The 16,126-nt window shown below is 39.8% G+C and overlaps 1 protein-coding gene across 1 annotated transcript in view; it reads left to right on the top strand.

The window, feature by feature from the left end:
* Positions 1-7,665, top strand: part of LOC136882317 (zinc finger protein OZF) — a 112,125-nt gene extending 104,460 nt beyond the window's left edge. Inside the window, exon 5 of the mRNA XM_068229569.1 lies at positions 6,644-7,665. Within this exon, the coding sequence (XP_068085670.1) occupies positions 6,644-7,538 (895 nt within the window). The 3' untranslated portion in view covers positions 7,539-7,665. The remainder of the gene's footprint in view (positions 1-6,643) is intronic.
* Positions 7,666-16,126: the final 8,461 nt, after the last annotated feature.

Genomic DNA, 16,126 nt, shown 5'->3' with positions numbered 1-16,126 from the left:
AAAGAAATTACGGCTAAAATCGCAGAGGGGAATGAGAAGCTTGAAGCGAAAATTGACTCCGTTCAGGAATGTTGTGTTAAAGGAATGGAGCGCTTAGAGAAGCGAATGGACGATATTGAAAATAGGACCGATGAACAGATCAAGAGCATTCAGAGAACTGTTGAGGAATTATCTGGCAAGGTGACAGATGGAGCTGCGAATACCGAGAAGGGACTAGATGAAGTTACGGCTAGGTTAGACGAGGCTCGAACCGAGATTTGCAAGAACAGGAGCGCCATCGATCAGCTGGGAGAGAACACGGAGGCCAGATTCGTAGCTGTGACGGAAGACATTAGAACCCGTGTAGCCGAAGGGAAACAGCAGATTGAAGGAAAGATAGACGATAAATTGCGGGAAAAGCAACGGGAAACCGAAGCTGAAATGGACAGAATGGAGGAGAAACTGAAGCAGGAGGTTACAGAGCAGATCACTGATAAAGCGGGAGAGATAAAGAGAATGATACTGACAGATCGCGACACAGCTAGACGTAACTTGCAAGAGGTAGGAGCGAGCATCGAAGCCTGGTCTGAGGTGTCACAGAAAAACGCCAATAAGCTGATCTCCGTAGATAAGGACATGCAATATCTCAAGGACAAGCTAGAGTTGATCGACTTGAGAACGAATAAGGAAATGGAGAAGTTAAAATGCTCAATACAACACAGTAGTATTGATAGGGAGCCTAGCCAAGCCAGCGAACCAGCGCTAATTAGTGAATTACTAAACTTGCCTAAACCTGTTGAGAGATCGTCAACACCAAATATGACGAGTGGAGCGCCGGTATACAATGTTTTCCATACGGCAGATGAGAAACCACGGAAATTTAGCGGCATGGACGACCGAACGCCACGAGCTTTCCTGAGAGAGATGGAGAATTATTTTGTGGATGCCAGGGTGCCACAGGAGAGAAGGCTGCGTGTAATGGAGAAATTTCTAACTGATTCCGCCCTGAATTGGATGTTAGCGTTTCATTACACGTTTACAACATACGAAGAATTTAAGGCAGCGTTCCTAAGGCAATTTTGGGACATCGGGGTTCAGCAAGCGTTGCGTATGGAGCTGTACGCCAAGAAGTACTCGACTTCGATACCCACGAGGTACTCGCAATATTTTATTTCGCAAGTTATATGTTTCAGAGACCTAGATACACCCCCGTCGGAGGCGGAAATGGTAGTTGCTATTGCTCGACAACTGCCACTCGAAGTGCAGAGAACACTCATCGCCGCGAATGTTAAAACAGCTTTGGAAGCAGAAACGACACTGAGACAGCTGGATTTAACCTCAAATCAAGCCCAGCCTAGAATAAGGCACGCTGAAGCGATTCACACCGTAGACCTGACAGGAGACAATAGCCCGCCGCATAAAATAAGAAAGGGTAATGAACAGCAAAGCTCAGGGACTCAGACCGTGTCTCGGGAGATGAGAGAGGCGGAAAATGAGAAACCACGGAGAGGAAGTTGGAGTCCACCTGGCCGAACGGAAGAGAGGAGAGAGTCGAACTACCATTGTAATAGGAACGGAGGTCGCGGTCAGAATTATGTAGGCGGCAACCAAGGACGCACGTACAGATATCAACCTAGAGGCTTCATAGGACAGAGACGTCCATATCAGCGATGGGAAGGTAGAAGCTACAGGAATAATTGTAGTAACTTTAATCGTCGTCCGGAATATCAGAACAGAAATATGGAATCCCAGAGATACGTAGAAGAGTTGAGGGATAAACGTCAGAGAGAGGTTGATTGGAAGACGGCCATTCAAAGTGGTACAAACGACCAAGACCATGGAGCAGAGAGCGAGGCCTACCGCCATTACCGCCAGGCAGAACAAAGCAAGGGATTAAACCCTCACGCCCCAGACGTCGGCCAGTCTACTGGCGCGTACCGGAAATACACTCAACAATGACTGAAGGACAAAAATATCCGCGCTTTGAATTTGAAGCCTTATTTCCCCCCATGGCAGATTGGAATCGACGAAGCGCAGGATGATGATGACCTGGAAGAAGAAGAAGACGAGGATGGCAACGAAGAAGAAGAAGAAGACGGGGTGGATCCCGTGTAGGCGATTCCTGAGGCTGAAGAAGAAGAGGTAATGGAAGGAGTGAACATGGCATTGTGTGAGGATCCAACCCAGCTACAAGTACAGCCATGTCAGCAATGTGATGAACACCAGAGAAAATTTTGAGACTCTACTCGAAATTTATTATGAAGCCAGGAAGGAGAAGGAGCAATTGTTTCATGAACGAAAGCAAATACCAGCGGAAAAGGAAGTAGACGTAGAGCCACAGTGTTAAGGAAGGAAGAGTCATAGTTAAAAAAAAAATACAAGACGCTGTCTCGTTTTTTTTACGGGGAAGGAGGAGAAATGAACCGTATCATCACATGCTTCATTGGCAAATTTTAATCGTGATAGAACACTGTGGACTTATTGCGCAACATGGCTTTGTGTGGGAGTCTGTTTGGGAGACGGTTAGATACCTGACCACGCTAGCATAAGAGGAGCGGCCCGTGGATGGCTTCAGACAATGAACTTTGTTTAAATTTGAACGTGGTTGCTGGAAACCGCCGCAGTATTCTTTGTCAAGCCAGTTTCGAAATCCGCCAATCACGAGCTAGTACGAGGACTCTGCGAACGGCCGAACCGCAATGGCAGAATAACCAACCATCTAACTGCATCTTTGAACCAGTTTCCATCTATGATAATAATCTGTCATTGCGCCGATATTCCACAGTTCGGATGTGTCCAGATAGATATGTGTAATTTTTCTGATGCCTGAGAACATATGTGGGGCATACGTAAGGCGCAGGTGTTATTTCGAATTTATCAACAGCTTCTCACTCAAACCAAACCGCCGCTCAACAGACTTTCTATTCTTCAGAAGGGAGTTCCGTTATTTGAAAAACTCGAAGAGTCTTTATAACTGCCAATAACAAGGGAGCGTCACCTCATTCTCTGCCTGAACTTCGTACCGTAAAGTCGCTTGCACGCCGAGACTATATTTACCGGAGGACGCTCTTTTCTTATGTATGAGAAGTAAGCCAGTGATACGGGTTCGAGTAAATACAATCAATAACTGTGATCAACTGTGGCACAATGTATGTGCAGTGTTTTAATTCGATCCGGGAGTGATCCGTATATAAGCAATAATAACAATTCGCGGGCGCGATCGGGAACTCTCATAATCGTGTGTTGCGTCGCCGCGCCAAGGACTCTTCACGTCCGGGCCGAATCGCCCTTAAATTAATGGTGCAACATCAACTAGCGCTATGGAGCCCACGCCGAGCATCGATGGACTGACTTCCCACATCCGGAAGACTGGGGTGACCATGGCCTAAGTTCGTGATGACGCCAGTGGCCATGTAAACATCATGGGTGATGAAGCCGGCGCAAGATAAGCACTTTGTCATTTTTTAGCATGCCTGGGTAATAGTTGCACACTAGCTTAGATCAGATGTAAATAAATAAATTTCAAGGTAATTCTCAGCCAGAGGGCACAGTGGTTCTTCAATTCAAGTTACAGTTACATGCGTCCTGGGCTGATGCATGCTTTTATTTTCCTTTTATCTTTCTTTAAGTTAGTTTAGATGGGGTTAAGGGTGTGCCAGTGTAGGTATAGGAGTGTTTTCATGTGTTTTGTTTTCCAGTGTATTCCAATATGTGGTCGATATGCAAGCTCTGATCGTCATTTACAGAGGCTACACGCCGGTGATGATGTATGGGAAATCAGTTTACAGCTGTAGTTTTTCTCTTTTAATTTTATTTTCATGCATGGGAATTTCAGCTGTGGTCAGGAAGCAGAATAGCGGAGATTCAACGTTGTTACGTAGAGTCATTACTATACAAGGGAAGGGCGATTAACGGTTCTTATCGAACAACTGACCGGCCAAGTAAGACGCCGGAAGTGCATGTTATAGATGAATGTTAACCTGGGGCTGGCTATGTGAGCCGAATGGAATCACGTGTATATTGGTGAGTAATTCAGGGGTTGATAGATTGAGACATGTGAAGGAGGCTGGAACGGCCGTAGTCATGACATAAGGAGGGCGAGAACCCGTGTACTGCAAGATGAAAGACCCGAGTATGGTCTCAGGATTTACAGTATGTGATGTGGGTATTCATATAAGAGAGGCTGACGCCTGTATTGAAATGCCTTTATTTTAAAGCTGCGAATTGAGATCGCAGGTCATTATAAGGAAGAAGCAGTAATAGTGCTGCGAATGTTGTGAATTTATCCTTGTCTCCGAACGAGAGTTAGCAGGTAGAGACCAACCCTTTTCTTGAGAAGTCAAGTGTACCTCCCGAAGGCCGTGTTTCCATAGAGTGCTAGGTGGACCGTTATTCGCATTCTCTCCCGACAAGTCAGGAAGTTACAGGTAACAGCTGTTTGCGACAGTGAAAGTGGTCCTTAAGGGATTGCCCTTGCGTCTGACTTGTGGACGTAACCCATGTACCTGCCTGCTGGGGAGGATCCCGCTGACCACATGTGGAGCATTTATGCATATTTCATGTTGTTATTTTTCAGGTTCCATACTCCCACTTTATTTACATATGTTATAATGCTTATCTGGTTTGATCCATGATTTCTATGAGATGGTGACGACTGGTTTGTTTTGTTTGTGTTTGTTTGTTTCCTTTGCATTAGGTGTCGGCGTGACCAGCGTTGCATTAGATTATTTGTGTGTTTTATTAGCTCGTTTGCTAAACAGATGGTCGTTGGCATTCGTGCCATCCAATTCCTATGTGGACGGCCACATATTTAGAATCAGTGTAGTCATAAGTTGCAGCTCAGGGCTAGTGTTGAATTGAATTGATTTTGTTATTGATATGTAAATATGTATAGTTTGGATCGGTTACTAGTGTGTTTAACTATTTACTGCGGTCATGTATAGACACTTTCCGAAGCGCATCTCATTAGGGAATCATGACATTGAAGCGAATCTTGCGTCGACTTAAAGTAAACGTATTCATCCGAAGTCAGTTCCAAGTCGTGTCTTTCTTCCAATAGGAATTCGAGAAATTGTGTGTTTTAACATGGACATGTGCGGGGCACATATTTTACCTTGGTTTAATGTGGCCATCAGGCTTAATATATATATATATATATATATATATATATATGTTTCGTGTCGTAGTGAATGGGTTAATGTCTTGAATAAATCCATTTTACCCCCCTATTGCTCTGTCTTATTCACGTAGTCTATGTACCCGACTTCCTGTCATGTACCTTTGGTATATCGCTCGTGACGAGTTTTGAATTTAGTCTGCCCATATCATTTTTTTTTTTTTGCCGAACGGTAACCACGTCTCTGCCGCGACTAGTCCGGGATATTATAAAGACGGGTACGGTACAGTACCTCTCAGTCGGAGTCATATGTTCGAGCCCAGGTCAGATGGGCTGAGGCAGTATATACTGATGACCATGTTTTTTTCAGGAATAGCCTCCTTTATGCATGAAGTGTATATATCTGTGTGTGTTGAGTATTTAATGTGCATTTATTCTGAGTTCAAACAGAACCGATGTTCAACGTTGTTTTGCCTTGGTGACAGGTAAGGGACGTCCGGGGATTTTAGCTAATGGTATGTGTGTTTTGTTTATGTATTATGTAAATATATCTTTTAATATGGCAATCATGTAGTGCAGGAACCGGTTAACTACGTGCTAAGAACAGGAAATATTATGTGTAGGAACATCAGCTCATCTCACGGTGTGATCGACAGAATATAAAAATGTCATGAACGGTTTGAACTAATGAGGGAAAGATGAACGATAGCAATCGCAAAACCTCAGTCATACCTTTGTGCAGACAATGCCCATAGGCGAGTCGAATTTTAAAGGGTTAATTATTTTCTTTTCCTCCCGTATGCGGAGAGTTCATTGTATAGGGTTGTGTCTATTTTTTTATTATGCCATATTTTGAATAAATTAGTTTTTGTAACCCTCAATTGTATGCTTCTTGTCATTTGTAGCAGTGCTAAGCAGTATCCAGTAGACAATTGAACCCAGAGAATCCTACTTTCAGATTACATAAGGCTCCATCTTAAATATTTGTTGTTTTCTTTTCTTTCGAACGTATCCACCCCCCCCCCCCCCCCAAGTGCTCGAGCTGCCGAGGCCAGCACCGAAAGTAGGAAGGGGATCGGTTCGAAGCTCGTTAGGCAAGTCGAGCCGCTCCTTACTCTAGCCTCATCCGTGGGTGTTTACCCTGTTATGTGAAGGCATTCTTATGAGCAGGTCTTCCATTCGAGGTCCAGAATGGCGTACTAGGTAACAGTGCGTCACACATTGTAATGAAAAATACTTAGTATCAATTTTTCCAGACGTGTTTTTTGTAATTTGCAAGAAATTTGTGTTCAAGAAGGATCTGATGTCAGACATTGTTCTGTCTGTCTCTTCTGTTTTGTCTTCAGTAACCATGTTCTTTTTTATCTTCATTAACCATGCATACAGCCTGTAAAACCCATCGTTTTTGGCTTCACATCATCATTGTATGTACTGCATATCTGTCATACTGCAAGAAGTAGTAATATAATACGCCAAGGTTGTTTCTAAACAGTGGATTTTCAAACAAAAGTACAAATTACACTAACATGTTTATTTTTATTTTTTCAGTGATGATTCAGTTCCTTCCTTCGGTAAGGCAGGCGAATTTGGGAACCCCTCTCACCAGGATTTTGTATGTGTTCCATGTTATAAAAGATTCCCAAGCTCCGCACTTCTCATGCAACATAGATCTGGACAGAAGATATACAGTTGTAAAATATGTAAGGAAAATTTTTGTACATTCATTGTTCTCTCACAACATATGATTACTCATTTGGGAACCAATAATGTTCCATGCCGGCACTGTGATATGCTATTTTCCACTAACAAGGAGTTTCTCCAACATATGGTTAGTCATGGTCAAGTTAAACTGTTCGAATGTCCAAAATGTAATAAGTCTTTTCTTAGACGAGGCGGGTTATCAAACCATATCCTAAGTCACACGGAGGAGAAACGACATAGCTGTAGATATTGCAATAAGAAGTTTGTACAATTAAGCACGTTGTTATGTCACGAGCGGACTCATACAGGAGAGAAACCGTTCAGTTGCCCGGAATGCCATAAAGCTTTCGCCCGGAAGATTACTCTCGCTCAGCATCTCTCAACTCATAGTAAAGTCAAGGGCTTCCAATGTCCGGAATGTAAGAAGGAGTTCACCCAGAGATCATCTCTGCGAAAACATATGTTTAAGCATGGTGGAGTAAAATGCCACTCATGCCTTGAATGCGAGAAATCTTTCTTTAATCGTCAAGACCTTCTCCAGCATGTGCGTACACATAGCAAAGATTGTAGTTTCAATTGTGATGAGTGTGGACAGCGATTCCGTTGGAGGCAGAGTCTTGTGAAACATAAGGCTTCACATTCTGGAATTAGGCCATATGATTGCCCTCAGTGTCCAAAGACATTCAATGATTATGCAAATCGTGTAAAGTATGTTCATTGTATCCATAAAACACCATCTTAAAATATAGAATTTATCAAATTGAAAAGTTACATCTTCGTTATTCCGTTATTTTATAGTGTGAAGTTACAAGGTAATATCCTCCTCACAACTGATCGTTTTATACAGTTGGTCTTTTGACAAGTTTGTGAGAATTACAGCATAGATAGTAATCTCTATTATGTCAGGAGATTGTCAGTTGTGTATGTGCTGGGATGAGTGGCTCAACGGTTGTGGTGTTGGCCTTCTGACCCCAACCTGGCAGGTTTGAACCTGGTTCAATTTGTTGGTATTTGAAAGTGCTCAAATACATCAGCCTTGTGTTGGTAGATTTACTGCCACATTTCGGCATCTGTGAAAACTGTATTAGGAGTTAGTCCTCTTTTTACAAAGGAAAATAAAAATAGAAATATTTTCTTATAAATATATCCATCTGATTCCAGAGACATTATGTAGGTATCTCAAAATATAACTAAAGTACTTTTGTACCAGTGAACTTGTAACCATGCTTCCAACTTTCAGAGGTGATGCAGGGGATCATTATAACCCTGTTTATTAAGGATCCCCTGACTGTAAATGCTTCGCTTAGAAATTTTGAGTATTTTTATATCTCATTATCGAGCATTAAATGTAAATTAGTAATTCTTTGAACTAATGTTCAAATATCAGCATCAGTTACCACAAATGTTCAAAATACACTGTATTCCAATAACCACAATACACGCTTAAGCAACTGTGTGTCATGGACTACTGTGAGTGTTGGAAGATGCACAGAGTGCTCCTTACTGTGTTACTGGCAATTATTATTCTTGCTATGAGGTCCTTTTATCTTTTTTATTGCAGCTTGTCCACATTTTCCTCCCTTTGTTCTCTGTAAACTAAGTGGATATGAGCAGTTGCTTTCAATGTGCGTGAGCTAAAACTTCAAGTCGGTATACATATTTGCTCTATTGTCCCTTGGAGTATCTGTTTAATATTGATTCCAATATTATCTTCCTTTGACATTTTAAGTAATCTATCTTGTAATGTCTTTGTTGTCTGCTGGAGCGGTGTAGGACTCCTTCTCTTGTGAAAAATTTAATTTTTGCTCACCTGTTTTGAACGGATTTCCTTTGGTCAATTTTTCTGTTATACCCTGTTAACATGGCAGCTTTGTATGGGCATACAGGCATCCTAATACTTCCGAACTTTTTCACATTTCTAATACTTATTGCGATTGGTGCAGTAAATCACCTAAATTTTACCTAGATTTACGCTTGAAGTTCTGTGGGCCAAAGTTATAGTGCATTTTACTTTTTGCTTTGGTAATGTTCTGTGTGTTGTCACTATCCCTTAACTTTTGATCATCATGACAGCTCGTAATCTGTTGATTATTCTTTAAGTACATGAGGTCTGTTCTTTTTTGTTTAGCTCTGTGCTGGTTGTATTCCTGTCCTAACTGATAATTAACCATTCCTTTTGCTCATATTTGGGTATCTGAACGTGTGTTTGATTTCAGTCTTTGAGCTGCAGTACTTTTCCTGCCATTGGGGTAATTCATAAGTGCATGATTTTGGTACCCATTTAATAATTTTTTCTGAAGCTCAGTTCATACATGAGGAGTGGTGTTATGGTGCTTTGAACTGTTTGCTTGGTCCAAGTTTTACTGTTATGTGCATTACGGGACATCGAGTATGGTAAATTTTGGTTATGGTTATGTCTTCAATAGACATTGAGCTGTGCTGTGTATGACATGGTTAAATGGTCCTGTTTGCTGGTTTCTGAATAGTGAGTGTGCTACTTTACTCATTTTATATTTCTCTTTATTGCACCTACTTTCTTGATATTGCGAGCACTTTGTGTGTATGACTGATAATACATATGCCATTATTGTTTTTTGAGGTAGATTATGTATTTAATATTACTCCATATAGTTTTCTCATTTTGTTTGATCACCACTTTTTCTGTACCTTAATTTTTTTTTCATCGTTTCTTTGATCATTCATTTGTTCTATACAAGACAACATGGTGATTTATTTCTATATTTCTGTTTGTCTATCGGCATCCACCTTTTATATTCTGTGGCCATGGTATTCCCTTCCTTTCTTAACATATTGATTTTGACTTGCGTCATGATTGGGATTTTCGCCTTGGACTTTTTGTCCTAAATTTTCTTTGGTTTGGATTGTTATTTGGTGTGGGTTTTTAAGTTGACCAACGAAAAGATTGATGTGAAATATTTTATGATTCAACTGATTAAATAAAACACCGTGTGTTTGGGATTTTTACTGCTGCCACACAAAGGTTTGTCCTGTCTGCTGATACCACTGATGAATTTGAAATGTGTGGCAAAGAGTAATTAGCTTCTATCAATAGAGCTTGTTAAACTATTTCCTCTCCCATTTGGTACAAAGTATGATGCTTGTATTTTCATTTAATTCCTTTACATTTTTATCTGACAAGGAACCCTCACAAGTGCAAGGTCACAGGTGAGATGTCTAGTAAGGGGCACTTGAAAGGGCTGCAGAAACAATTGAGACAGGAAACAATATTCACTGTTCAAAGGAGGGTGACAGCACAAGAGTGTCCAAGCGGTGCAGAGAACAACCGTCCATGGAACGTCTCTGTTACACTTCACCAAATGGACTTCACCGACATTCACAAATTGTTGAAAACAAACCTTTAACTTACATCATAAGCACCGAATGAAAAATGATGTGCCAGGAAGATGAAAGGTGAACACCTTAGGAGATATAAATCGTACAGGATGATCAGCCTAGTATCCACTCTTATAGAATGCATAGATAATCATATTCAAATAACATGGTGACGAGAACTGATGGAAAGCGATGGCATGCAACCGAATGTGAACCAGTCTGTCATGCAGTTTACTGTGAAACTGGCTACCCTTTATAGCATAGCTGCAGATGGTGTCATAGTATGTAGGCACAAAAAACACATTCAGAGATTGAATTCGTCCTCTGGTTCCAGTTGATATGAATTGCAATGTCACCTTCCAGGAGGAATGGTTTTTGCAAACACAGTATGATTTTTATAGGCAGAGCAGGTGTCAAGCAACAGGATGTTATTTTCACCAGCTATGGGCTAAAAGCAGTGTTCATACCATATCTGTAGTTCCTTTGAAGCCATTTTCTCACTCTTGCTCTCTGTGAAGTAAACATTGCTTACTACCCGTGCTAGTTTTCCTGACACATGACAAATTGTTGGGTGCAGACAACCTCCAACTTCTTGCAGCACAATAAATAACTTTCCAGCCAATTTGCCATCCAGGCTGACAGTAGGCATAATTGTATATGACTGTGTTAGGGCATTAATGTTTGTTGCTCATACTATAACTTCCATGGTTATTCTAACTGTCAGAGTGCTTTTTGTATACATTTCTTTGTCAAATCCAGATTGGTTAGTGTTGAAAATGAATTCCACTCTAAACAATGGGATAAGTTTATTTACCTCATCTACAAATGCTCGAGCCAATTTTACAGTTTGCTGTGCATTATCAAGAGCCCTCTGTTTGGGAATTTGCATTGTGCAATGCTGTAGCTTTTGAAGTGTTTCAACCATCTACTACACCCCTTGAAATCACTGTAACTTATGTACCGCATAATTTGATGCCCCTCACATACTAGGTCAGTATGATACACTTCGTATAACTTATCTCGAGCATCATTGAATTGCGCAAACAACAATATTTTTTACAGATTTGCCTTGTCCTCCCTTGAAGTACCATAGCTTTTCTTATGCAAAACATGGTCATGATGCTGTGGACTTATTTGAAATCTGTTTGTAACATTTTTTTTACTTTGTTGTGTAACTTTTTTTAACTTTGTTGTGGATGGCCATTTATGTATGTAATTAAGCCTTGTACTCACTTGCTGGATGATCGTTCTTTATTACGTTTTACTGGAGCTGGGAGTTGTGACCCCAACATGGATGATGAACTGTGTACCTGGATATCTGTTTGTATATCACTTTCATCCGTATCGTCATCAGTGCAATCCACATGTGCAGTGTCCACATAGTCAAGAGTATATGACACTGTACATTCCACTGACTAATCCTGCAGAAATGCTAATATGTCATCTGCCACTTCTTTCCAATTCTGAGAAATATCTTGCATTTCTTTCTGACGGAATGTCAATGTCTGCAACTGTTGCAGTAGATATAAGGCATTGTTTGCTTTATTTATGGTTGTCATTGCACTTTATATATCGGTACTACTAGCAGTACAGCAGTGTTGTGGAATATGTGTTGACTGTGCCGTTTAACCGTGTCTTATAGCCTCACACTCTGGTCACTTTTAGATACCTACAGTCCCCCCCTCCCACTCTTGCCATTAGCAGCCAATACTGCGCATGCAGGGTAGACGGTAGATGGGGCTTTGAACGCATTCAGTACCCTTAGCCATCCGCGACCTCTCACTCGTGAGGGTTCCTTGTGAGACCCTCTTGGTTATTTTTTGTATCCTTTTAATTCAATAAACAACTTGTCTTTCTGTTTATCCCTTTGTTATTTAGTAGTGTTAGAGTAGTTGCATGTATAGTGAATGTGTCTACTTTAGGTACTGGGTTCAACATTAAACAGTCTCTTTGTTTGTTCTGGCTGAGGGTACATGGCCATTGGTCCATTTTTGACTGATATTCCTGCGCGTTTATACTATCTCTGAAGTTTTCGATTGATTTCCTGTAATTGTGTTTGGGGTTGGTCACATATGAGAAAAGGAAACTATAAAGAAATTCAAATGTATCTTCTCCTGATATGAGTACAATATTCAGTATGTTTACAAATGTTACCATGGCAACACTGAGGCCCACAGTACAGAAAATAAGGGAAGTAAATTGATTTATTTTCAGAGCCCTTCACTTTATGTATTCTTTTACCATTTTTAATATACAATTTGTTACAGGGATCAATAATATGAAAACTGATACCCACCAAATGTAGCATTTCCCAGCATTGATTCCTCTTCGAAAATTGTCATTATTAATCCCTTCTGCCATCCCTGAAAGTTTGTAGAGTAGTCACTGGTACATTCTGCCCATGTATCCTTAATTCTTGTTGGGGTTTTTCTCCAAACACTAATTCTAAGCTCAGTATATTTGTGTAATAAAACAATTTATTTTCATCTTACCTTCACATGTATATGGAGTATTATATCATTTCTGTCTTTTTCATTTCATGAATGTCAGTCTAATGCATTCCTAAGTAGAGATAACACGATCACGTGTTGTGGGCCTCATTTGTTTTGTGGTGTTCATGCTCATTCAAAACCTTGATGTGTTATGGAATGCCGATGGCCCCATTCACGAGTTTATTCTTGACGGCCATTTTTGTCGTGATCATGTAAGGGTAGTGAGTGGTGAGTTTCATAAAACAAAGCAAGCCACCTGCCTCCACCATGGTCATCTCAACCAACTTCACTGGCAATTTATTTCCTAATTAACTCAAGATCAAATTGAACTTCTGCACTGCAACTTCTGGGAATAGCAATCTTGTATGGATTGAGAGTAAACTTGTTGGTTAATTTTACTCTCTTTCACTCCAAATTTTATCTAGTTTTGCTTGTTGACTGTTGATTATTATCCTTTTGAGATTGTAGCTTGCTTCGTTATAAATCATTTGACTCCACTGTGAACATTGTACCGCTGTGCATTTTTGAGTTTCACTTCCTTGGCTCGTGACATGGCATTTCGTGCTTCAATTTCACCCCCTCTTTATCATTAGAAGACACCATACACTTGGATCAAGCTCATTAGGACAAATTGGTATTCAGCTCCCAACCATCATTTATTACATTGTAATATGTCATTTAGTCTAGAAATTATAGGTGTGACAAATTTTTCTAAAAAATACGTTGACTGAATTTGTGGGATGGCACCCTGAAATTATAGCTGTATTCACTCCAAGAAATGGTCTCATTTCCTTTTGGATACATCAAATGATCATCAACATGTCTTTCAATCAATGAAACAAATTGATACTGATTAATTTATTTACATCTAGTAAATTGTTTTGTGGAGACATTGGCATGGAATTTGATTGACAATTGTAGGATTTTGTGCATCAAAAATGGGAAACTGGCCCAGGGCCTACGAAACAACTACGAATGAAATAATCACTTCTCTAGAACATGATGAGATCTCTTTGATAAAAGAGCTTTTTATATGTCTCAGTCATGATCATCCATCAATACTTCACGTCACAGCCTTCATGGTTGCTAGGTTACACCACATCATACATGTTGTATTGTTAATTTCTTGATGCAAAATTCCAGATGACCCCATGATTATATTTATGTCAAAATTGGTTAGGATGTGTCAAGGCATGACCTGAAGTTCTTTATAATGTGAATGTGTCCTGTGCATGGAGAGCGTTCAATTAAAGATTGTAGTCTGAATCAACTGTATATTGTTTCAGAGTTACATTATAACTTTTGTTTCAGATTCAGTACCTCCATGTGTATTTCCAAACGGAAAATAAATATATTAGTTTTATACATGGGCAGTTATTGGAGGGTGGTAGATGAAATGGCACTCTGCTCATTATTTTTACCAGAATGATTTTTAAAATATATTTTCTTATCATGTACGTTGGTTTAAATAGAAATATATTTCTGTTTTTATGTGCAGCACCTCACTCTTGACATTCTACTAATGAGCGCAGTATGATTCTGGCCACGACAATTGGAGGAGTGAAGTAGTCTTCCTTGTATGCTTTTCAACCTCTGGGTGCATAGCTCGATGGTTGCTTTGACAACCCTGATGTCGCCCAATACAGCTAAATCGTTGAGTCATTTATCTGGTATTAAACAAAGAGTGCAGTAGCCTTTCTCATAATACATTATACAGATATTCTCCATATAAACTAAACGAGCTTACTCCAATAATAAAACTATATACACCTCAAAATAACTTATATGGCAATTAATAAATTTTTGTATCAGTATAAGTTTATGCTCTGCAAAAACTTAAAAATTACACTCATGTAAATTGACAGATATGTGAGTAACAGCAAATTAATTATACTATTATAAATAAAACGCCCTTGACAGTGCAGTGATGCTGTTGTCCATACACACTTGCAGTCAGTCCATCTCAGCTTTGAATCCTGGTAACATCTGGCAGAGCTGTGAGCTTGCATCCGGGAGATAGTAGGTTCGAATCCCACTATCGACAGCCCTGAAGATGGTTTTCCGTGGTTTCCCATTTTCACACCAGGCAAATGCTGGGGCTGTACCTTAATTAAGGCCACGGCCGCTTCCTTCCAACTCCTAGGCCGTTCCTATCCCAAGGTCGCCATAAGACCTATCTGTGTCGGTGCGACGTAAAGCCCCTAGCAAAAAAAAAAACATCTGGCAGAGGACTCTCATTCAGTTCAGTGAGTAACCATTCAACTGAAATCAGCACAGGAACAAAATTGTTAAATATATCGTCGATGAATTCAGTTATACATAAAATACTTAACTAAATATACATTATATTTAGACAAATACAGTTGAAGACATTACCCTTTCTGAAGACATAGAAACAGAGGAATTAACACTCGAAGTTCATGTAGACTGCTCCAATCCTCTTCAGTGCACTCAGCAATGGGGTACCAGGGCTTTACCAACAACCATTTATAAACACATTTGAAAATGTTCACTGGGAGCTGACAGAATTCTTGACCTAATTTATTAAATAGCAACACACTTTACATTTTCCTTTAACATACACCACGGCGTATCAAGATGATCAGTATATATGGTGTTTCGACATCCTGGAAAATTATTACTGAGTTTACTTTTTGTATATATCAGAAGATTATATCCACATAAATTGATCACTGTTAAGATGAACTGCTCAATGAATAGTGATTTACAGTGAGAGTAGGGGGAAATGCTGGCAGTGATGTGAATAGCTTTCATTTGCAACTTTATAATATTAGAACATACCCTAAGATACTCCAAAAAAAATGCAAAATATGGAGAACACACATATGCTTTAGTTACTACATGCTCCAGATGATGGAGTAGGTATACTACTCGGAAGAGCTTGACACAAATATGGTTAATTTGGTGATCCCAGAAGTTCATACCGTAATTCAATCTTTTGATGTTTGAGGTTAAAAATTAGGTTTTGTTTTTCCTAGAAAACCATTTACTTCAAACCATGATTTAGCTTCCTCATATGTGTGTTCGGACAACAACGCTGGTTCACAAAGATTTTTACATGAGCTCTGAAAAGTAAAGCTGTTTGCATATAGGACAATATTTGTTTTTACATTGCCATCTCAGTCAATTATCATGATCAGAAAGAGATGAAGGATGGACTGTTGAGGCACCCCATGTTTCACCATATATTCTTTTGAGGACACCCCATTTACCTCCACATACTATGTTCGACCATATATGTATGATCTAAAATTTTTTAAGTTCAGTTCCAGAAATGCAATAATATACTAATTTATCAAGTAGAATATAATGTACACAATCAGAAGCCCTACTATGGTCACATGGGAAAAATTTAACGTAATTTCCTTTCTCAAAATTATTAATTATATAACTAATAACATAACTCAGTACAGTATTGTTGCTTTTCCTGGTATAAAACCATACTGACATGTTGACAAAAGGT

The sequence above is a fragment of the Anabrus simplex genome, chromosome 1 (assembly GCF_040414725.1).
Source record: "Anabrus simplex isolate iqAnaSimp1 chromosome 1, ASM4041472v1, whole genome shotgun sequence".
Taxonomy (NCBI): domain Eukaryota; kingdom Metazoa; phylum Arthropoda; class Insecta; order Orthoptera; family Tettigoniidae; genus Anabrus; species Anabrus simplex.
The sequence above is the reverse complement of the archived record's forward strand: the minus strand, read 5'-3'. Positions and strand labels throughout refer to the sequence as shown.